The sequence below is a fragment of the Hippoglossus hippoglossus genome, chromosome 7 (genome assembly GCF_009819705.1).
Source record: "Hippoglossus hippoglossus isolate fHipHip1 chromosome 7, fHipHip1.pri, whole genome shotgun sequence".
NCBI lineage: Eukaryota > Metazoa > Chordata > Actinopteri > Pleuronectiformes > Pleuronectidae > Hippoglossus > Hippoglossus hippoglossus.
In genome coordinates this window covers 1132627-1155738 of record NC_047157.1, presented here as the reverse complement: position 1 = coordinate 1155738, position 23112 = coordinate 1132627, and the positions used below count along the sequence as shown (strand labels likewise).

At 40.6% G+C, this 23112-nt stretch overlaps 1 protein-coding gene across 1 annotated transcript in view; it reads left to right on the top strand.

Annotated features, from left to right (window-relative positions):
* LOC117765138 (sodium-coupled neutral amino acid transporter 3-like) overlaps positions 1 to 23112 on the top strand; it is a 35509-nt gene that overhangs the window by 5450 nt on the left and 6947 nt on the right. Inside the window, exons 2-15 of the mRNA XM_034591449.1 lie at positions 1902 to 1995; positions 2109 to 2181; positions 2469 to 2584; positions 3550 to 3623; positions 4692 to 4784; positions 4981 to 5062; positions 10687 to 10769; positions 11924 to 11982; positions 17572 to 17688; positions 19327 to 19406; positions 20995 to 21095; positions 21248 to 21372; positions 21801 to 21945; positions 22148 to 22251. Of these exons, the coding sequence (XP_034447340.1) occupies positions 1931 to 1995; positions 2109 to 2181; positions 2469 to 2584; positions 3550 to 3623; positions 4692 to 4784; positions 4981 to 5062; positions 10687 to 10769; positions 11924 to 11982; positions 17572 to 17688; positions 19327 to 19406; positions 20995 to 21095; positions 21248 to 21372; positions 21801 to 21945; positions 22148 to 22251 (1317 nt within the window). The 5' untranslated portion in view covers positions 1902 to 1930. The remainder of the gene's footprint in view (positions 1 to 1901; positions 1996 to 2108; positions 2182 to 2468; positions 2585 to 3549; positions 3624 to 4691; positions 4785 to 4980; positions 5063 to 10686; positions 10770 to 11923; positions 11983 to 17571; positions 17689 to 19326; positions 19407 to 20994; positions 21096 to 21247; positions 21373 to 21800; positions 21946 to 22147; positions 22252 to 23112) is intronic.

Below are 23112 nucleotides of genomic sequence, written 5' to 3'. Positions count from 1 at the left end.
TGAGCAAGTCGGATCGGTGCCTTTCATCTAGCGATATGGTATTGTGTAAATTTGGCCAAGAAGATGCCATGTCCAATTAATGGGAGCTGAAGGAGCGCCCTTGAGGGATGATGCACGAGCAAAGTTCAGGTGGCAGAGAGGGTAGAGCAACGGCTGCTTTGTGATATATACACAAAGTTTAATTTTGGAGAGGGACATTTAACAGGGAATCTGAAATTGGCAGGAACTCTGACTCTTCAACGCGCTTCAAAGAAATGGTAAGAATGCTCGGGCTACTCTACACCCAAAAGTCAGGAGCACCGTAAATATAATTTTTTTAATCCCACCGGATGCCACACTGATTCCACTGAAAAGGGTGTATGGGATTGATTTTGAAAGCGTTGGTAATGTCTGCTCTTGTAAGCCAAGCTCCTTGACCTGCAATCTTTATCAATTGAATTGCATTATCGACTGAGGCATAGTGAAGAGGGGAAGTGGGAGCTGTTTTGCTCCAAGCTGGGGAGGAGTATCAGCAAGCATATTCAACAATTGAGAAAGAGGCCCCAGCATTGGTTCTACCTTTGTCAACTGCTGGAGCCGAACATAACCAACCCGACATGTAGGTGCAATGTGCTCACAGTACCACAGACTGTCTGCATTGATCTACGTAGGGCCGGCCCTGGCAATGTTGGAGCCCTAGGCGAGATTTCAGATTTCTGTGCTGTCTGCCCCAATTCGCTCGCGGTGAGCGGAAAAAATAGAACAGACCCTAAAACCAACGCTGTAGATCGTGAGCTGGCCGCGGGGCCTCCCGGCGTTTCGCTGCCGGTGCGAACAGCCCGATTGATTAACATGGGTGCGGAAAGGAGGCGCACAGGTTTTCGAGGCGCTTTGCGGCACTTCTGCCTCTGTTGTGTCCCCGGGGTTAGAGGACAATGGTGTGAGTCCTCAGAGTCAGTGCAGACAGTGTGTGTCAAACTAAAGCTCATTGTAGCTGTAACTGTGTTTCCTTTAGTCTGGATAATGTGTTTGTTCTCATCGTATTTTTCTTCATCGCAACAGTTTGATCCTCATTTGTGAAAATATGAGTCTCTGCTGCCAGTCAAACTTGTTCAAGTCTGTGCCGTAAACACCGCCCCTTTTATGTGCAGGCTCTCATATCTAGAGTAAGAAGCCTGGGTGAGTTGATAACCAGCGTTGTGTGACGACTTAGCCTAGTTTGTTAGGTTAAGTCAAGCCACGACTTACGGAAAGATATCCGGCCTATGTTGAACCTACTTCGTAGTTTGGCCCAGAGGACAGTTACCAACAACAACTACAAACATACCAAAAATGATTCAAAAGAGTATTCAGTTTTTCACTGTTGTGATTAATTGCAAAATACATATAGTAAGAAAATGAAATGCAGAAGTCCAAAGTCCATTTGTCAGTTTTTGAGTTTGAGGCTGCAGCTGAGGATAAGGCTGAGGTCAATGACAGTATCTGTTGTCAACCACCTTCCCCTACATGCATCATGCTTGCCAAACTTACAGACTAGTGACCACCATCATCCCCTGAGGATGGAGGAGGGTGCATGACATAAATTATAAATAAATAAACTTCAACACAGCTCCTACATACCCAATGATCTGAAAATTCTGTTCTACAGCTTTCTATCAATTTAGCTGTAATTTTCTTCTTATTTCAAAACAAAACTTGTGATTTTAAAGGTTTTGTCAATATTTAAATAAATAATTTTCTGTACACAATGTTGAGTGTTTTTAATGACTTTCTACACTTTACAAGAATTTGAATGGATGTGTTTAGCGATGCAGGAAGTTGGGTGTGTGTGCTTGTGTGGTGTGTTTTGCTTATTCTTTTTCAGATATCACCTATTAATAGAGTACCTTTCCATTCTGTTGCAAATTTCTATCTATCTGAAGGTAAAATTACTGAACCTGTCAATTGTAGTATGGAACTGCAGAAGTTATCAAAAGGTAATCAACACCATGAAGCTGATGTGCCTAAGGAGGGAGGGTATGTTTCCTGCATATGTCGTACTATTCTGTATCACTATGAAATAATAATTAATTAAGTATATTTATTATTTTAAAGTTGAAGAAGTGTTTCTTTTTTTTAATTTGTGATAGATGTTGTAGAGTTCCACCAGAGAAAGCAAAGTTCCTGCATCACAAGAGCGATGCACCAAGTCAGTTTACAGATGTGAGTATAATAGAGGCAGAGTGTATGCTATATGTGTCTGTGTCATTTGCTACGAAAGCACTGGACTTAAGAGGTGGTGCTTGAGGAGTTTTTTGAAAATGTCGAGTACCTGACACATACACACAATGCAGGAATAACTAAACTGAAAAAATGTGGGAACATGATGGCCTTGGATATTTTACTGTACTTGGATACATTGTGATGAAATATTTAATATGCAGCCAAAAAAATTAAATATATGTTTTTGTGTCTTTGATATTAATAATCCAGTCTAACATATTTTTCAGTTTGAGGGTAAAACCTCCTTTGCAATGTCTGTCTTCAACCTGAGTAATGCCATCATGGGCAGTGGCATTCTGGGTCTGTCATATGCCATGTCGAACACTGGCATAGTCCTTTTCCTGTGAGTACTGGGGTATACATACACAGAGAACACTAATGAATTTGATACACACACCCACACAGAGATGTTTTGTACCTCAGTGGCTCCCGAATATGAAAGATATTAGACAAACAGACTAATCAATAGAACATCCTAATGGTGTATAATGAAGGCTGCAAGGGATACACCAGCACTTCACATTAACACTGGCTTAACAAGCCCTCAGCTCTCATTCACTTGCCCTCAAGAGAATAACTGTTGTCATGTTCAGTGACTTGCTCATACTAAAGTGGATCTAACACAGGGCTGAGAATTAGACTAATATGATATTTTAAGTTGATGGGTGATAGAGAATCAGCATCTGTTGATATAAATGTTTATTTTACATTCACAGTTTTTGTTTTTGTTGTATTCTAAGTTCTCAGCTTTAACTGTGTTCAGCAATCGAAAGCAGCAATCCATGTTGTATAATGTATAAATCGTTACTATGAAAAACATTATGCATTTATCCATTATCTATACCGCTTATCTTTTAAGAGTTACAAGGGTTTGCTGGAGCCACCTTGGATGAGAGGCGGGGTAGAGGCCAGTCCCTCACAAGGCCAACATACAGAGACAAACAACCATTCAGACTCACATTCACAGCTAGTCCATTTAGAGTCTCCAGTTTACCTAAACCTAATCTATGCTGAGCTGCAGAGATAAAATAGATTACAAGAGCAAAACCAATTGTCTATGATTACCTATTTCCGTAAAACATGTTTAAACTTGGCTCCAGCCTTTTTGTCATGTTGGTTGAACAACTGAAATGTCGTTTTTTAACTTAACGCACATATATCCAATTGTTTTCACAGTGTAATTACTGACTGTAGCTTTTAGAATTCAGACCCAAGACTTTAAAGCTGTGCAAGAACAATATTAAAATGAATCACCATGTAAGAAGTGACAATGATAACACTATCTAAAATATCTGATGTCTTTTACAGGATCCTGTTGACATGCATTGCTTGTCTTTCATGTTATTCCATCCATTTGTTGCTATGCAGTGCTGGAGTTGTGGGTAAGGCTTCATTGCATATAGAAAATACTGTCAAAAACCTGAGAAGTTTCCGAAGTAAAATGTTTTACAAGGCCAGTGTCAATGTCTCTTCACTTTACCTCTTCTGTATATTTAATTCAATTGAGTTTTATTTGTATAGCACCAAATCACAACATACATTATCTCAAGGCACTTTATTTAGTAAGGTCAGGACATTACATTATTATAGACAAACCAAACAGTTCCCACAATGAGCAAGTAAGAATTAGGCCCAATCCCATTTCACCCATTGGCCCTACCCCTTGTTTTCGAGGGTTATCTTGCCCCTTGAAATGGAGTCACAAGGGGTAGTGGTTGAAATCTTCCCCTACGAATTGGGACAGCCATTCAAGAAGCCCTTACATCATCAGTAGTCATCGCGAAAACTAGTCACGTCATCAGTAGTCGATGCGGAATACGGGATTATCATGCAAAAAAAGATCGCTAGTATGCTAACGCTAGAGCGCTCGCAATCTTTTTTTTTAAGGTTGTTGTGAAAAAAGTGAACATAATGCATTGAAATGATATTAAACTGAGATATTACAATCATTATCGTAATTTTTAAATCCTTATTAATGGAGAAAATACTACATTTGTGGGTCTCTCTCCCAGCTTGCCGGTGATTCGCAAGGCATTCTGGGTACCCCTCCGTTTGAAGTGAGGGTCTGAAAAATCTCCGTTAGGAGGGGTCTAGAGCCCTACCCCTCGGCCCTACCCCTCCATCCCAACAGGTATTGGGACAGCCTACGCCTACACCTGAACGTGCAAAACGAAGGGGTAGGGCCAAGGGGTAGGGCCAAGGGGTGAAATGGGATTGGGCCTAAATGTGGGCGGCCATCTGCCTTGATTGGCTGGGTGGAGCGAAGAAAAATGGGGGGGGGGGGGTGCATGATGCTGATAGATGTACTGATGCTTTTATTGATAGAAGCATCAGTTAATAGTAGTATTAATGATGATGATATACAGTAAACCTAGTACACATTGTAATCTTGTTAAAGTGGCAGAATGTCCACACTTATTTAACATGCTACTTTCTTCTTGACGTGTCAGGTATCAGAGCCTACGAGCAGCTTGGTCTCAGAGCTTTTGGTCATTCAGGGAAGATTCTAGCAGCTGTCATCATAACATTACATAACATTGGAGGTAAGATTTTAAATAGGTGTGCTAAATGAAATGTTTATGTCGCATGTCTGGGTGGAGGAGGTGGTAAAACATTTTGCCACAGGAACCACATTTTCCAGAACATCATTATTTTGAGGGAATTAATATATATATATATATACTAATTATAGACATAGACACAAATTTTCTCACTTGTTCTGTTTTTTCTCCTCCGCAGCCATGTCAAGCTACCTGTTCATAGTAAAATATGAGTTACCATTGGTCATCCAAACCTTTCTTGGCCAGTCAGCCAGCTCTGAGTGAGTACTGCCAGCAACCTTTAAATCAACAAAATGTATAAAATTCAACATCAGTTGTGTGTCCATTTAACGGGTCCAAGATGAAAAAACACCAATAAGATTCTGGTGGTTTTAGTATATATAATTTTCTTTTTCTTTTCTTTTTTTGATTAGTATCTGCTGCTATAGGGGTTATAAAAGAGTTGCAAATATTTTTTCTATGGAAACTGCAATGTAGCAAAAACAGAGCTGGAGATTTGTTTATAACTTCATCACTGATTCATTTTTCAAAACAATATATTTTATGATTGACCTAAAATAGTGGAAGTGTTTTGAAAATTCTTAAAGACTTGTCTTAAATGTTCTATTGAGCGCTTAAAAAGAGCTCAGAAGTGCTTCTTTGGGAGACTTGTCCTAAGGCCTGTTGCAGAAAAGTAGGAAACTGTATTAGGGTTCGAATTACAGGGGAGCTAAGGGGAGCTCGGCTGCCCTGAAAAGGACTTGAGCTCCTCTGAAAGCCTTCCCTGAGACGTTATGGGTAGGTCAAAAAAATGTCCACTTTTGTGTCAAAGATAATATTTTATTTTACGTACATTAAGGTTCCTGAAATAAATAAATATAAGAGTAAATGTCAATGTTGTGCGTTTATTCATTCATTACATTACATTTGTCTCCACTATTTAACTCTATTCCTGCTGTGGTCTTCTATGTGTGGTGGCGCTGCACATAAAGCACCTGAATTTCTCATCTCTGAGTTGGGGCGTGATATTTGAATGGACTGTAAAATAAGCAGTGTTTTTATCCAGTATTTTGGATGGTTTACAGATAAGTCAGAATGTCAAAATGGAAAAAAACAGGCCCCAGACAATTTAGATTCACTAAACAAGCAAAGACAACGAGTGATGATAACAGTGCACCAACTACAGCTAGCAAGGTGAAGCTAATGGGTCCTGCTGGCAGTGACAGCTCCGCTGCTGAGGGAGAAACTTCACCTGAGTCAGACACCACCACTGCCACCTGCAGTATCGAACCTGGGTCTGAACCTGATGATGCATCACTTCCTTTCAATCGGGCAAAGAAGCAATGGACTGACTGAAAAAACAGGAATACATGGCTGTTCGCTCTTCTCTTGGCCCTTTTATTGGTCACAATCCACAGACAGAAGTGAAACGTCGGGAAATGAACTGACAGTGACAGTCAATGACAGAGCAACAGAGAGGGAGAGAGAGGGAGCTGCAAACCGCAGACAGCTGTTTTATTTCGTTGTAGTTAAAAACAAGTTTGATCAATAATTCTGAGTACTTTTTGCTTTTATGATTTTGTTTTTTGTTTGCTCTGAGAAGGAAATTTGATTTATTCCTTGATTGTTATGTTGTTGTTATTTAACCTGTTTGAAATGTATTAACTGCCTGTAGTAATAACAGTAGGATGATTTTCACAGTAACCCTGACTGCACTGCATGCTCATGCATGTGACATGTTAAGTACTGGACTGGTCCGCACCGGAAAATAGGGCTCCCCATGAAAGCCACTGTGTAATTCGAACCCTGTACTGTATTTTGCTCTACTTCCAGCTTGCTTAGATGTTGTTGATATATCATTGGCTCACACTGGTTGTTCCATTACATTGTGAATGATGGGAATGTGAGGCTTCAGTGTCTTGTCCAAATCCAGGGAAGTTGATTCAGTACTAAAAATATGGTCCAACAGACTGTGGTTCTGGGATAATATTAAGTTTTCTATTTCTATGCCATATGTCAGAACACGAGTGGGTGGGTTTATTTGCACTTTGAATGAAACCAGATAAGTCTCTCAGTGAATTAAATGCAGAACTAGGGCTGTCATTGGCAACGTCTACATGAATGTTGAAATCACCAACTCCAAAACTGAATCAAGTAGAATTCCAGGTGAAAATCCCACCAAGTTTTGTGTAAAGCTGTCCATAAGTTTATACATTTATTTTCTACGGGCACACTCACACACTCACACAGGTGTGAAACATAATCAATAATCCAAAATTGTAATCCAATCAAACCATGCCAGGGCCAGCCCTGCTTGATCCTCCTACAATTTTTGACCCTGCGAAGGCTTTAACAATGTCAGAATTTAAGGTTCGTGTTGAGCAGTTTGCTGCCAATAGTAGATTTTTCACCGTGTTTGACATTATTCTTGTGTTGGAAGCAAAATAAGTTAATGGTGTTTGAGTCTGTTGTGGGGACTGGTACTTTCATTTGAATTTAGTCTTCTTTATTCTGGTAAAAGCAGCAGCTTGTGCTCATCTCCATCAGGAACAAAAAACCAAATGTTAGTATATCACTTAACTACATTTTTGCCACTTACAGGTTCAGATTAGATCAGCACGGTGGTGCAGTGTTTTCCCCATGTTTGGGTTTTCTCTGGTATTGCAGCTTTCTCCCAAAGTCCAAATACTTGGGGTTAGGTTAATTGACTCTAAATTGTCATAGGTGTGCGAGTGTGAAAGGTTGTTTCTCTCTGTCTGTTGGTCCTGTGATGGTCTGGCCACCTGTTCACGTTGTACCCCGCCTTTTGCCTAATGTCACCTGGGATTGGCTCCAGCTCCCCCTGCGACCCTCAAAAGGATAAGCAGTATAGATAAAGGATGGATGGAAGGCTCAGCTTGTTATTATTAGTTTCTAATGACATTATGGACAGGATTCCAGTGATAAACTCAATTGACCACATATTAAAAATGTATAAATCTTAATAGTAACATGTCCAAAGAAATATTACTCTCCTTTGTGTCAAAATCTTTATTTATGTTTACAAAAGAAAGGACTGTAAATCTTGTAGTTTCTTCTATGTGAACACAATGGAATCAGGCAATTATGTGAGTATATGATCATCAAGTGTCGGCCTTTTTTGCCTGCAGAGGGAATTTACTGCTATTCTGCTAGTAGCTGTAAACATTCCCCCCAGCCCCAACAACATCAACAGAGAAGTGGCACTCAGTGAACTGTACCAGGCTGTCAGTGAGAAACAGACAGTCCACCCGAATGGATTCCTCATTCTTGCTGGGGATTTCAACCATGCCAACCCAAAGACACTTTTACCGGAACTCCACCAACACGTTGATTTTCCAACCAGAGCAAATAAATAACACACTGGACTTGGTTTTCACCTACAACCAAACAGTATACAGAGCTGCCACCCTCCCCCACCTCAGCCTCTCTGATCAAGTCACTGATATGCTGAAGCCAGCATACAGGCCGTGGGTGAAAGTGACCAAACCAATCCTGAAGGAAATACGGGTGTGGCCGGAAGGTGCCACTTATGCAAGAGTACACAGAGTCTGTGACAGCTTAGATCTTCAAATGCATCAAGGATGTGACTGTCACCAAAGCCATCACTCTGGCTAACCAGAAGCAATGGCTGACAGCTGAACAACTACTTTGCATGTTTTGACGCACTGAACAACACCACTGCACAGAAGTCACCAGCCCCCCCACCAACAACCATGTGTTTTGTTTCGCTCCAGATCAACGTGAAGAAAACACTCTCAAAGATCAATGCTTGCAAGGTGGCTGGTCCAGACTACATCCCTGGACAAGTGCTGAAAGACTGTGCAGAAGAACGAAAGGTTGTCCTCACGGACGTTTTCAACACTTCCTTTAGTCAGGCAGTTGTCCCCTGATGCTTAAAAACCACCACCATCATACCTGTGCCAAACAAGTCATCTCCATCAAGCTTCAACGATTACCGCCCGTCACACTGACCATCTTCACTACCATCATGAAGTGCTTTGAGAGGCTGGTCATGCATCACATCAAATCCAACCTTCCTCCCACCCTGGACCCCCTTCAGTTTGCAAATCAGGCCAACAGGTCTACTGATGATGCAATCTCTTCTGCCCTCCACGTTGCCCTCACCCACCTGAACAAGAAAGACTAGTCTGTAAGGATGCTGTTCATAGACTTCAGTTCAACATCACCAGCTGATTGGAAAACTGGACCAGTTGGGCCTCCACGCCTCACTCTGCCACTGGCTGCTGGACTTCCTCACCGAGAGACCACAGTCTGTGAAGATCGTCAATAAAACATTGGGCACCATCACACTGAGCACAGGGACCCCGCCAGGGGTGCATGCTCAGTCCCCTGCTGTCCACCCTGTTGACCCACGACTGTGCACCAACACAGCACCTTTTACTTAAGGGATATCTATAACTACTCAACAAGTCATCAAAACAATTATATCTTGCTATGCATCAAGCATTCAGCATCGCAGACATTATACTACATACCAAGCTCCCAGTCCCCACGTCCCCTTGTATGTATTTTTTCTGCGTTATCTAAAAAGAAAATAGATTTGGTCATTAAGTAATGTTACAGAATCACAATACTAGTGACAATATCATTTCAAATACGTATCTATACATACCTCAGTGAAATCACATTGCTCCTTTGTTATGACATTCTGTAAATTAGGAAATAGATTGTTGTGATGTAATTATTGTTATTGAAAAATGATAATTCCCAGGAATATAGCTTTTGGATGTTCAAAACTCACAGCATGTCATATCAACTCTGCATGAGTTTGATGTAGACATTTTTTATGTAGCGTAAAATCAGTTGCAAATAGGTCCCTAAGTGTCCAGAGGAATAATAAAGAAGAGTAATCATTGAGCAAACAATGGAGTGCATAGCATGCTGCAAGCATTACACATTTTCATCTGTTATTACAAAGAGAAAAGGACTACTATATTGTATACTGAATGCCCAGCATCTTACCATCAAATCAAACACCCCGCTTGACAGAAAAATAAATAGCATATATCATATATATGATTTACATATTTTAGAACAGCCTCAGTACTTTCTCAATAACTTTCAGACAGCTGTTCATGATCTGGCAGAATACAACATGTTTTCTACACTTACCATCCCGTCCATATAAAATGTATTACTGCACTGGTCTAACGTGGTTATTATATTGTAAATTATTTAATTATTCAGTCAGTGCCACCTACTTCCATTGTCGATGTTGTAAATCCTGCATGTCGGTCCAGTCTAGTCAGGAAGGATCTATAAGCCCTCATCTCCTTAGCAAAGACTGCCCTGTTCTGTTTTTACGTACTTATATGTTCTGTCTACTTATATGTTTACACCAGGGATGAGAGGGAAACAGCATTTCAATCCTGTCTATGTGAAACATCCTGCTGTAACCGACTGTAAATATAATGCTGCTCTTCTATAGCTGCAAACATAACAACTTGACTTTCAGCTCTGTTTACCAGAGTGAATAGGCCAGAATGAGACTGGTGATAGGCCTGGTTGCGTGTCACTCAAAGTGCAGTCAGCCAATCAGAGGAGGGGCTCAAGAGGCAGGTGAAAACAGCCTGTCCTGTCTGCAGCTCCAGAGAGAGGCAGAAGAGAGGACATGGAAATACACATTGCAGCAGTTTTTTTCCACTTTAAAACCACTGATATATCATCTTATTGTACCAATAACTCAAATTAAATCCCAGAAAGGTGTAAAATATGGAGCCTTTAAGTCAGTGCCCCTTTTCTGTGCATGGGTTGAAGACAAACAAATAAATAACAAGCCTACTTTCGACAAAAAACACTGAATACACAGGATTTGTAAATATGTGTTACTCTATGTGTGTGATGTCTTGTGTTCTGCATCCAGCAACTGGTTCATGAATGGAAACTACCTCATCATCATTGTCACCGTCTGCATCATCTTCCCGCTGGCCCTGATGAAACACCTGGGTAAGTCATCTGATTCAACATCTTCTCAGTTTGTGCCCAACAAGGCCATTGATTATTTCATGTCTTAAGAAAGAACTCAACAGCAGTGTTCATTTCGACAGCAAATTGTAATTTATTTTTTAGGGTTATGCAGTTTACACAGTTTCCCTTGAATTTCTGAAGTCATTATTTACACCTAGATGAAATTAAACCTCTATTAACCTGTTATGGAATGGTATTAAGGTGTGCAATACACACAGACACTGATTTAGCTCTTGGTATTTGAAACATCAACATGACTTTACTTACGTAGCCTTGCTTTTTCATTAAAGAGCATCTCAATAACAATAACAAAATAACAATGAACAGTAGATCTGCCCTCCCTCAATAAGATATGCATTGTTCATAACAAAATGCATATGACATGCTTCATGAAATTTAATACTGTAAAAGCAGCAGTGCCATTAGGGAAACAAACAAAACAAACGTATAACAAAACATACTATAATTTAGTATTCAATGTTAACTATTTAGCTAAACAGGTATTACAGCTAAAAGTGCAAAAGCTATAATACCATCAGGACTGCTCTCCCTGAATAATAATTGTAACTCTCTAGATGTATTAAAATAACAAACTTTATTTGTTGCAATTTACTGTTCACTGTATTTCAGCTGATATTCTCGAAAAAGAACAAAAAATACCTATAATGCCATCAGAGATCAAGAAAAATAATGTCTACAAATATTGAAAACATATTTCTCAAAGTCTGTTAGTAGCAGGAAGTGTAACTACTCCTTTTCAGCATTTCAACATCAAACTAAAAATTTCTAAGCTAAAGTTCAATTAGTGCATGGAGCTAAAAATAAACTCTGCTTTCTCTCAGCATTTACAACAGCAGTAAATATCCCATAAAGAAAAACAAAACACATCAGTACCTTACAATTAGATTTTGCATACACCAGTAGCTCATGAAATAATGTTAGCTTTAGCATGCTTACTTTTGCATGGATTTCAGGATGACTGGCCTACAAATGTTGCTTCAAGTTTGTTGTGTTTTTACACAGTTATAAAGGAGAGAACATGTTTTTTTTTCTCTCCAGTATGATTAAAAAAAGCTTATGGAAATGCACCTTAAATCTGTACTAACTGAGGGTTGTTTTCTTCAATTCGGCAGGGTATCTTGGTTACAGCAGTGGATTCTCTCTTTCCTGCATGGTCTTCTTTCTGTCTGTGGTGAGTCTGTGGGTCGACACATCAGTTTATGACTATTGACATATCACAAGAGGTCAGTTAAGAACCACTGTGCTATAGCTGTTACTCAGTGACAAAAAACAGGGGTCTCAGATTCAAATTAGCTAGGGACAACTGGTGGCAGTGTCATCTCATGGGCAGGTCACTTCAATGTTCTACTAGTACTATATTATATTTGATTTAATATAAAATATTTGTTTTTATATTTCACAATATTTAAAAAAAACTTTATTTCGGTTAGTAACATAATGTGCAAAATATAAAGAGCTGTTTTTCATGATAAGTTACACAATAGTTTAAAAAAACTATCCCAGAATGCTGTTGTATTTTATGTCTTGCCAGACGATTGACACTGCTTCTGCTCATATTTTCTTCATACTTGACAAACTAATTTAAAAAATGTTTATCCAGTAAGTGCATATCTCTTTTTTATCCATAAAATAACATAAAAACCGTGCACTGTAATAACAGATGAAATACCTGAATACATTCATGTGTTGCCAGTCATCTGGCAGTAGTTCTGCTCACACAGCAGAGCCACATTTGCCCTGAGGGAGGTCGCAAGTTGAAACCCTGAGTACACCTTCATGGTGGGCATCAGTGAGCCTAGACCTGTCTAAAACAGGGGTGACAAACCTTTTTTTCTATCAAGGGCCATTTTAATTTTCATAACATCCTTTGAGGGCCATACTAAATTATCGATTATCATTAACACATTATCCTAACATGGCTCCAGACTAACTCTTCACATTGGTTGCACTGGTGCGCCAAACTGATGCACAGCACATAACATAGGTGCACCCAAAATGTTTCACTGTGTCTTTTTGGAATGCAATAATAGACCTATTTAACCTTTTCTTGTCAGTTCCCATATACATTGGTAATTTCTTAACTAGGGCTGGGTATCACCACTGATTTCCCAAATCGATTCAATATCGTTTCAGTTCAGGATATTTCATTGTAGAATAACAATTTTGCTTGGATATGTGCAAGGAAACCTCTAACTTGGTGCATTATTAAAAATATTGTTAGAACTTAAACTTAAATTAATATAACGTAAATATATATTTCCCTCTTTCCCAGCAGTGTTTTCATTGCCACTCTTCTCTAGAGGACACTGGTCTTCTGTGTAGGATGTACATCAGCTGAACTAACCCCAAAGCGCTCCTCTTCTCTTGTGTGCTTGTGCTGTAATTTTAATGTCATCTCCTGCCTGATGTGAATTTTATCCTCTCTTTGGTCCTTTACCTGAGGTCCTCTGGCACCTTTCTTTACCTCTTCTCTGAATCGATGATTGTTAACATGGTTTGTAGTTTCCTGTCTCCCCTTACACTTGCTTCCAGAATTGGGTCCACGTCGTTGTCAATCTGGTTAAGTCGGTTGCAACACTTTAGATTCCAGGCACTAATGGGTGACTCCAGGCCGGGCCTCTCATGCCAGGTTGAACATCTGTGCGTTGTGTTGCTCCTGTTCCTTCCACAAGCACTTCATCCATGCTGGGTGGATCTTAAAGCCTTATTCATTCGTTGCAGATTTTACCACATTCACACTGCTTGCTTATAGTCATTGCCTTGCCATTGCCTAACCAATTGGGTTTAGGCAGATTACGGACTACTAGGTTCGGTGGGAGCCCAATGTATGAATGTTAAGACACAGGAGACACAGGTAAGTTTTAAATAGAATTTGTATTGCACTTAAAACAAAAAAAAAACAAACAGTAATACAAACATTCAACAAAAATAAATATTTCTCAGTTCATTTCTATTTTCAGTTCAGTCATATATTTTCAGTTCATTCACATAATTTCAGTTCATTAATATAATTTCAGTTGGTCCAAGGATATTCCACGTTGGAATGTCAATCAATCAAATTCAATCAAATTTTATTTGTATAGCCCATATTCACAAATCACAGTTTGTCTCATAGGGCTTTAACAAGGTGTGACATCCTCTGCCCTTAACCCTCAACAAGAGTAAGGAAAAACTACTTAAAAACCCTTTTAACAGGGTAAAAAGAAGGTAGAAACCTCAGAGAGAGCCACATGTGAGGGATCCCTCTCCCAGGACGGACAGAAGTGCAATAGATGTCAAGTGTAAAGGAGAACATCAAGATAAAGGTTTTAGCAGCATTGATAAGGGTAAACATTTTGAAGTATAACTGAAGGTCAGTGAATTGATGGATTATTGTCAGTAATGGTCAAGTATCTGAGGAGAAATATTGTATATCAAGCAGTCTTGTTGTAATAATAGTCCATGGTCAGCTGCCACCACGATCATGATCCACCATCAAGATTGGATGCCACCATAGTCCACAGTCATTGTTCACTGCCGCCATTAGGATCCATCATCAGCTGCCACCTCAATCGTGGTCCACCACCATTATCAGATGCCAACACGATAAAGGATCCGCCATTATTATCACGATCAGCCAGCACGATACAGAATCCGCTATACTGGATCCACCATTACGATCTCTGATACGCGATCCACAGATCATAATCCACGATGTGGAATGTAAAAGGAAAACAAAAAAACCTGACCTACAAAAGGTCATGAGGAAAAACAAATAATTCAAGTTTGTTCAGTTCAAATAATTCTAAATCTCATAAAGAAAATTAAGGATTATAGATACAACATAGACACATTTGGCTAAGGCTAAAATGTTAATTTATGAAATAAATTAACCATTAACAAAGACCAAAACATTCAACCGAAATGCCAACAAATATGTCCAGGGCTATTAGGTACAAGCCTTACAGAATAAATGCATGTAGGCGCAGGTTCGAATCAAACAAACACTAAGTGACTTCATGTGCTGATCAGGTCCTGATAACTAGTGATGAGAGTTTATTAGTTATAGTGAGAGCAGAAACTCCAGCTCGGTACAAACCAACTGCAGCTTCTGCTCTGATCACTGAGCAGCTGAGACCAGAGAAACTCTGTGTTTCACTGTTTCCACTCTTCTTCTACAAAGTCGCTGCTTCACGTGAACGAGCTCTGATCTCACTGCGTGTGTCTCTGTGAGCGAGTGAGTGGGGGAGGAGCCCCGGGCCCTGTGTGTGTGTGTGTGTGTGTGTGTGTGTGTGTGTGTGTGTGTGTGTGTGTGTGTGTGTGTGTGTGTGTGTGCGCGCGCGCTGTCTGGGAGCACCAACACACACATTTTTCTCTCGCTCCTGGCATTTCACATGATGGCCTGATATGATGATGATTTAAAAAATTTAGGTGAATGTTCACTCTCGCTGGAGTGAACATTACTCACATTCACGTTCATCATATGAGAACTGACTTTTTCAGTTCATCGTTCACGAAAAATATGAGTGCGGTCATGCACAACACTGCACTGCGAGCTTGAGATGAGGCAGGCGAGTTGACTCTGGGGATTCTCAGGCACAGGAAAAAACAGCATTAACAAAGTTCACCAGAAACATAAAAAAACCTTCTCTAGAAATTTCACTGAGGGGCCGATTAGGGTTGGGAACCAAAACTGTTCCAAACTAGAACCGAATCCAAAATGCCAAGTATCGGGTACACATAAAATAAGAATTTCGGTACAGGAGGGGGGAATGATGGTCTCAGGCTCGATGTTTATCTTCTCAGGAGCAGTCTGGCGGGAGAGAGCTCTAGGCTTGGTAAGTGGTGGTGAGTGAGCATGTAGTTGAAGCGGCCCAGAAACAGAGCCCTGCGGGCGTTCCAAGAGTTCAGCCGCTTGGCAGAGCGCAGGTAAGAGAGGTTTATGTGGTCGGTCCACATGATGAATGGCTGTTCAGCCCCCCTCCAGCCAGTGCTGCCACTCTTCCAGAGCCAACACCACCACCAGGAGTTCTCAATTACCCACATCGTAATTTCTTCTGCTGGTGAGAGACGACGGGAGAAAAAAGCACATGGCTGCAGCTTTTGATCTTCGGGGGAGTCCTGGGACAGGAAGGCCGCCACGCCAGTAACTGAGGCATACACCTCAACCACAAACTGCAGTTTAGGCTCAGGATGCATTAACACAGGTGCACTAGTAAAGAGTTGTTTGAGTGTGTTAAATGCAGTTTCTACCTCTGGAGTCCAGGTGAAAGGGGTGTCAGGAGAGGTGAGTTGGGTGAGAGGGGACACCACCCGACTGTAGTTCCTGATGAAGTGCCTGTAGAAATTGGCGAAGCCCAGAAAACTCTGTAAATGCTTGCGGGAAGTTGAAGTGGGCCACTCTGCCACTGCCTGGATCAGTCTGCCTGCTCAATGATGAAACTCAAGAAGCTCCAAGATGAAAAATGGAATTCACATTTCTCCACCTTAACATAAAGTTTGTTCTCCCTAAGTACTAACCATACATGCTGGACGGGCTCGTCCATATTCCAGGAGAAGATATTCAAGGTACACAAAGATGAAACCGTTCAGCAAGGCTTCAGCAAGGTCATGGTACTCTGGGGGAACGAGAGTGAGGTCCGGAGGCACAGGTGTGGGCACTGAGACACTCTGAGAGAGCGCTAGAGCGGATTGCAGGCAGTGAGAATGACAGAAAGTACTCCAGCTAACCACAGTACAGGTGGACCAGTCAATGTGGGGGTTATGCATTTTAAGCCAGGGCTGACCAAGCACTATAGGGGCATGAGGTGAGGGAATGACAAGTAATTCAATTTTCTCACGGCGATTGCCTGACAGAATAAGACCAACCTGGGCAGTCTGGTGGGTGACTTGGACCAACAATCTACCATCTAGGGCATTTGCCTTACGTGGAGAGGGAATTGCTTTTTAGGTGATGTTGGCTTGATGTCTGATTAGCTGCGTCCTTTCCCTGAACCCGATTGACTGAGTCGGGTGATGCTGGCATTGAGGGTTTAAAGTGTGTCCACCACATCATGAAGAGTCCGTTCATGCTGTCCCACTAACACACCTTGATTGATCAGGGTTTAGCTGCCGGGTCCATAGTTGGCCAGATTGTTCTGTTATGGTCTTAGTTTGTTTTGGACCCTAAAAGCAAACACAGAAAGGGATTGGTTTGTTAAAGAAAAGTGGTTTGATATGGAGCCGGGGCGGGCAGGTAATAGGCTGGCTGAAGATGAGCAGGAGATGCTGTGAGCTTGAGATGAGGCAGACAATTTGACTCTGGTGATCTTGAGGCACAGGAAAAAACAAAGTTCACAAGAAACATACAAAAACCTTCTCTAGAAATTTCACTGAGGGGCCGAGAGAGTATAACACTGAGGTGACAGAACAATCTGGCGATGAGTTGGGAGAAAACTGGGGTTCTTGTAGAGCTGGTGATTTGATGATTGAGACCAGGTGAGGAAATAGTGCCAGGTGCCAGGAGTGGAGACAGTGCCCACGACATACACACACACAGACAGGGTATGTATCTCCAGGTTGAATCCTTTTCTGTGTGATGTTTTTGGCAAGGCAGCAGCATTCAATATATCAGTTCCATAGATATAAAGACAAGGTAGAGAATAGTTAAGATACCAGACAAAAAGTATATGTTTTGTGAAGTTTCCAAAAAGTACCCAAAGGTATTTTGTATTGTTACCAAAGACAGTAAAGGTTGCACTTGTTTTACTTCCTCAAACTCTTTTTTCCCCTGTTCCATCAGGTCATCTACAAGAGATTCAACATCTCTTGCCCTCTGGAAGTGTTTGGTAACTTCTCTGTGAACACATCTCTCCCAGACAACACATGCACCGCCAAATTCTTCACCATCAACCAAGAGGTCAGACACTAATTCCTTGAATCTCAAGCACAAACACAAAAAACATGTCTATTAGCTATTGCATTTGAAGGTAGTAAAAGCGGCTGTGGCTGAGGGGTAGAGCGGTCATCCTCCAACCTGAAGGTCGGCAGTTCGATCCCCAGTTTTCCCCATCTGCATGCCGAAGTGTCCTTGGGCAAGATGCTGAACCCTGAATTGCCCCTCATAGAACAACAAAGTGCTGCTAATAGATGCACTGTATGAATGTGTGTGTGAATGGGTGAATGTAAAACTGTACTGTAAAGAGCTTTGAGTGGTCATCAAGACTAGAAAAGCTCTATATAAATACAAAACCATTTACAAACTACAGGACAGGAAAAACAAAGTTAGTGACAAGTAGTAGTAACATGATAAAAACACATGGGGGGTCAGAGCTAGAAATACGGAGAGCGACTGAGAGAAGTGAGAAGTCTAGGCCTATAGCAGCATAACTAAGGGATGGTTCATGACTCACCTTACTATAAGCTTTATAGAAAAGGAACGTTTTAAGTCTAAACTTAAATGTAGAGATAGTGTCTGTCTCCTGAACCCTGAGTGGGAGCTGGTTCCACTGGAGAGAAGTCTGGTAGCTGAAGGCTCTACCTCCCATTCTACTCTTCTTCTAGGAACCACAAGAGAGCCTGTATTTTGGGGGTGAAGTGATCTATTTGGTTACAATTTTATTTATCAAAAACCTCATTATATCATTACTACTGAGACTTAAAGGAATAGATGGATCAGTAGAGCTATGACTTTCTGTCAGCCTGACTACAGTGCGGAGGAGGAACCTGGGGTTATTTTATTTCTTCTATTAAGGCTGAATAATAGTAGGTTCTAGCATTTCAGAGTGCTTACTTGTAGGTCATCAACTAGTGTGGGAGTGAACATCTACATCTACATGAATGTCAACATCACCTACTATAACATCTTTATCTGTGCTAAGAACTCGCTCAGATACAAATTCAGAGTAAGGGGCAGGTGTACGATATATAATAACTAGATGAACGGATTTTTGTGATGTAAAGCTGGGATGTACAAGGCCTTTGCTTCGAGGAATATGAGTGTTAATGTTGAGGGGCGTGACCTCATTCAAACCCACATATTCAACTTGTTGCAGCCAGATTTCAGTTAAACAGAATAAATCAAATTGATGGTCAGTTATCAGATCATTGACAAGTAGAGATTTGGATCTGAGTGACCTTACCAGTCCACATTTTATCGTTTTATTTTGTGGTTCTGACATAGTGCTTGTATTTATTTTTATTAGGTTTGTTGTGTTGCACCTCTCCTGTTTACTTTTTATTTAATAATTTAGGTGGTCGGGGGGCAGACATAGTTTCGATAGGTTGATTGGGGGGTGTCTCCTCTATCAAGTGAAGAGAAGTGTAAGACTGCAACTCTGCCTCCTGGTCTCCACTCTGCAGTGTCCTAATGTGATACAATACGCTCAGTGCATCACGGGAGACATCTGTTCAGAGGACTGAGGTGTGCTTTGAATATGTGTGTGGTCAGAAACTATTTGTGGGTGCATCATTTGAGTGGGTATATAGCTGACTGTGTTCAGAGTTCATGCACTTTCTGGAAAATAACCAAACAAAGTTTCTGTTATGTGATTTTCAGACAACATATACCATCCCCATCCTGGCGTTTGCTTTTGTATGTCACCCTGAAGTTCTTCCAATCTACACTGAACTGAGCAAGTAAGATGCACTTATCATATATATATCTATATATATAGATATATAGATATATTTGTGATGGTAACTGAAAACCCCAAATGTTCTCCCATGTCACTATTTATAACTAGAGTAGATCAAAGCCTAGTATACATCTAGAACGTGTAAAGTTAGTTTGCAAAATTGAGCTTGTAGTTCAAAACTGACTTGAAAAGTTGCTCTGAGTCACTAGATTAGGTAAACACTAATTAGTTTACTCATGATGTGCTATTGGGTTTCTCTATAATACTGTAAGGTCTCGAGTGCATTGAGATAATGTAGGGGGTGATTTGAGTCTAATCTAATACAAATAAAATTTAACTGAATTTATTGAATGCATTCTGGTAAGTGTTTGCCAGTTTTAGACTTTTATCAGTTTGTTTCTTTAAAGTCGATTTTCTTACCTTAAAAAAATTGTTTTACATCATATCATTGATGGTACACAAACTAATAATAGAGAGAATGGAGTCTCTTTCAATGCACAGAGCTCTAGTGCAGAGTGCGCTGTGAGTGGTCATCAAGACTAAAAAAGCATTATACAGACCATTTTTACTAGCTTTGCGGCATTTGGTCGTCTCCTAATTCATTCCGTAGCCCTACCACTTGGCCCTATCCCCTTCATGGTAGTGTTGTTCCATTTCTCTATGTGATGTAGGGTTAGTGGCCATCTAGCCCTTCAAACACCCCTTCAACCGTAGTGTATTCAGGACCCCCCTAAAAACAAAGGGGTAGACGAAAATTCCCTAATGCTTTACATACAGACAAAGCAAATCAACCTGGTGACCACTGCAGGTATAATGCTCATAAATGTAAGTATGAAATCTTGCAAAATAACCATGAAACATTGAAATAACTGATGTAAACATGCTGACTGGCTGTGTATTGATCAATAGATCAATCTGTCCTGTCTGTCCTGCAGTTGTCAGATTAAATTATTAAAATGTTGGTTGATAACGGTTGTTAATATAATAACGTTAGTTGACATTGCTTGTCATTGTAATAATGTTGGTTGTCCCAATTCCTATAGGGAAAGATTTTCTAGCTTATCCCTTGTGGCAGGGGACACTACCAGCGAAGGGCACTTCATATCTCTTCTCATAGGAATTGGGACAGGGTTAGGGATAAAAACTTGGACCAGAGTTGCTTTTACAACTAGTTTTAACCGGATTCGAGTCCGACCCCACTCTCTGTCTGCCCCCCTTCACAGCTTACTCTTTTTCTGTCCTCTCCAAATAAAATAATACAAATTAAAACAAACAAACAATATATTTATTAATATTATTTTTCACTTTCAGTAAGTTAATTTATTTAACCAGCTTCAGTCCTTGAAGGTGCCGAAAGGTAGTATTTTTGAAATTTCTAAATTCCCCAAAAATAAATACCTTTGGAAAATGTCATGCCACAGGCATTACCAAAGCCAAAATTATCAAAAAAGAAAAATTTAAAAAGCCCAAAATGTCCCACGGTGCCAACTTTCCTGACATCAAACTATAGCAATATGTTAAACTTCTTTATTTTGTTTCTTTATCATGAACTGTATTGCTAAAGCAACTTTCATCTTGTTCATTTAAAGCCCAACCAAAAGAAGAATGCAGAATATTGGCAATGTTTCCATCCTGGGAATGTTCATCATGTACTTCTTCACTGCCATATTTGGCTATCTGACCTTCTATGGTGAGAGCAACATTTCTTTATGTAGTTGCAAAGCATAACTCTGTTAAGTGACAGAGAAAAGTCACCGATTCTGTGCCTATGTGTGTGTGTGTGTGTGTGTGTGTCTGTGTGTGTCTGTGTGTGTCTGTGTGCGTGCTCGTGCGTGCGTGCAGAGAACACTGAAGCAGAGCTCCTCCATACCTACAGTAAGGTGGACCTCCTGGACACTCTGATCCTGTGTGTTCGATTGGCTGTCCTGGTGGCTGTCACGCTGACTGTACCTGTGGTCTTGTTTCCCGTGAGAACATATCTTGCCTTCATACACACATTCCATTTGACACACATTAACACAAATGAAATACAAAAGTAGGGGGCAGGGTTATATAAATTAAGTAAAACCTGTGTTGAAATAAAACATAAAGGAAAACGATGTCACTCTCTGAAATTGGCCAATTGAAAACACAGAACAAGAAGAAGTAGTACCTGTGAGTCTGACGCAGAGTCTCCTCTAGAACTTTCTTCAGAACTAATTCAAGTAAAAAACTTAAGATATTAGTGAATGAGGCCCATTGAGACAAAATAAATGAACTTATAGCTCAGTTGCAAGGCCCAGTTTCACAGAGTGATTCAGTTACAGATTTTATTGAGCTCATCATTGTACATGATGATTATGATAATTCTGTTGCCTGAGTTGTAAATGTACCCTTATGTCTGTGTTTCGGTCAGATCCGCCGTGCCCTCCTGCAGATACTGTTTCCAGGGAAGCCCTTCAACTGGCTTCGTCATATTGCCATTGCAGTGTGTCTGCTGTTTTCTGTCAACCTGCTGGTCATCTTTGTTCCCAATATTCGAGATATCTTTGGCATAATTGGTGAGATTTTAGACTTACGAACAAAGCCTGAACAAAAAGGAACTTTGTAAAAAGAAACATACTGCAGCACTACAAAGAAGTCCAATAAATCAACATGAAGATAGAAACAGACAGATTTACAGTATCACCAAGTGACAACTTCCTCTGAGATAAATTTTGTTTCACAATGCAATGATTTATTGTGACTTCTCTGGGTGTTCAGGAGCCACCACTGCTCCCAGTCTGATCTTTATCCTTCCTGGACTGTTCTACATCCGCATCATTCCCTCTGACCAGGAGCCTATGAACTCCAGACCAAAGATACAGGTGGGTACATATCTTTGTCGGACTTAAAGGGGTGAGACTAAAAAAAATAGAACAATGGGCCTCATTCACCAACTGATCTCAAGAGGAAATTTGTTCTTAAAACCCACTCATTTATTTGTTGTTTACATGTTCAATCCAGTCGGTACGTGAAGGAATGTCACCAAGCAATCAAGGATACTTTCGAACCAACGCAGACGGTTAATTTCTTTTTGACTCTGGCAAGTGAGCCAACAACTTGTCCAAATTACACAGGGATTCCGAATTTTTCAAACGGCCCTAAAGCCGACTATCACTATCCTGCCTTTAGTGCTTTCACTATCCTGCGCCAAGTCAGTTTCACCTACACGCCTGTAGTAAGGTTTCAGGAGATTAACATGACAGTGTCGCCTTGTTTTCTTTCGTCCCGGTGTTGCCACAACATAATTCAAATCTGACACTTTTTCAGCATCGGTGTATGGACCTGTGTACTTAGCCTGGAATAGAGAACCCACAACAGGCATAGGTACAAGAACCTTGTCTCCTGGACTGAACTCATGGCGCTCAGTACGGCAGTCATACCACTTTTTCATTTTGCGTTGAGACGCACAAAATTGTTTTCCATATACAAACGCCTCTACTTTCCTGTACCGCCTCCCTCGCAGCCAACATAAGCCATGGAAACCCCTCCTCCCAGTCTCTATTCAGCTCAGTACAGTACGCACGCAGAAGAGACTTCAGAGTCTGGTGAAATCTTTCCAAGACACCTTGGCTCTGCGCATGATAAGCCGAGGATTGCTTTTGTTTAATACGCAACAGCTTCAACACCTAAACCCAAACATATGAGATGAAAAATTAGATCCTTGATCAGTCTGAACTACTTTT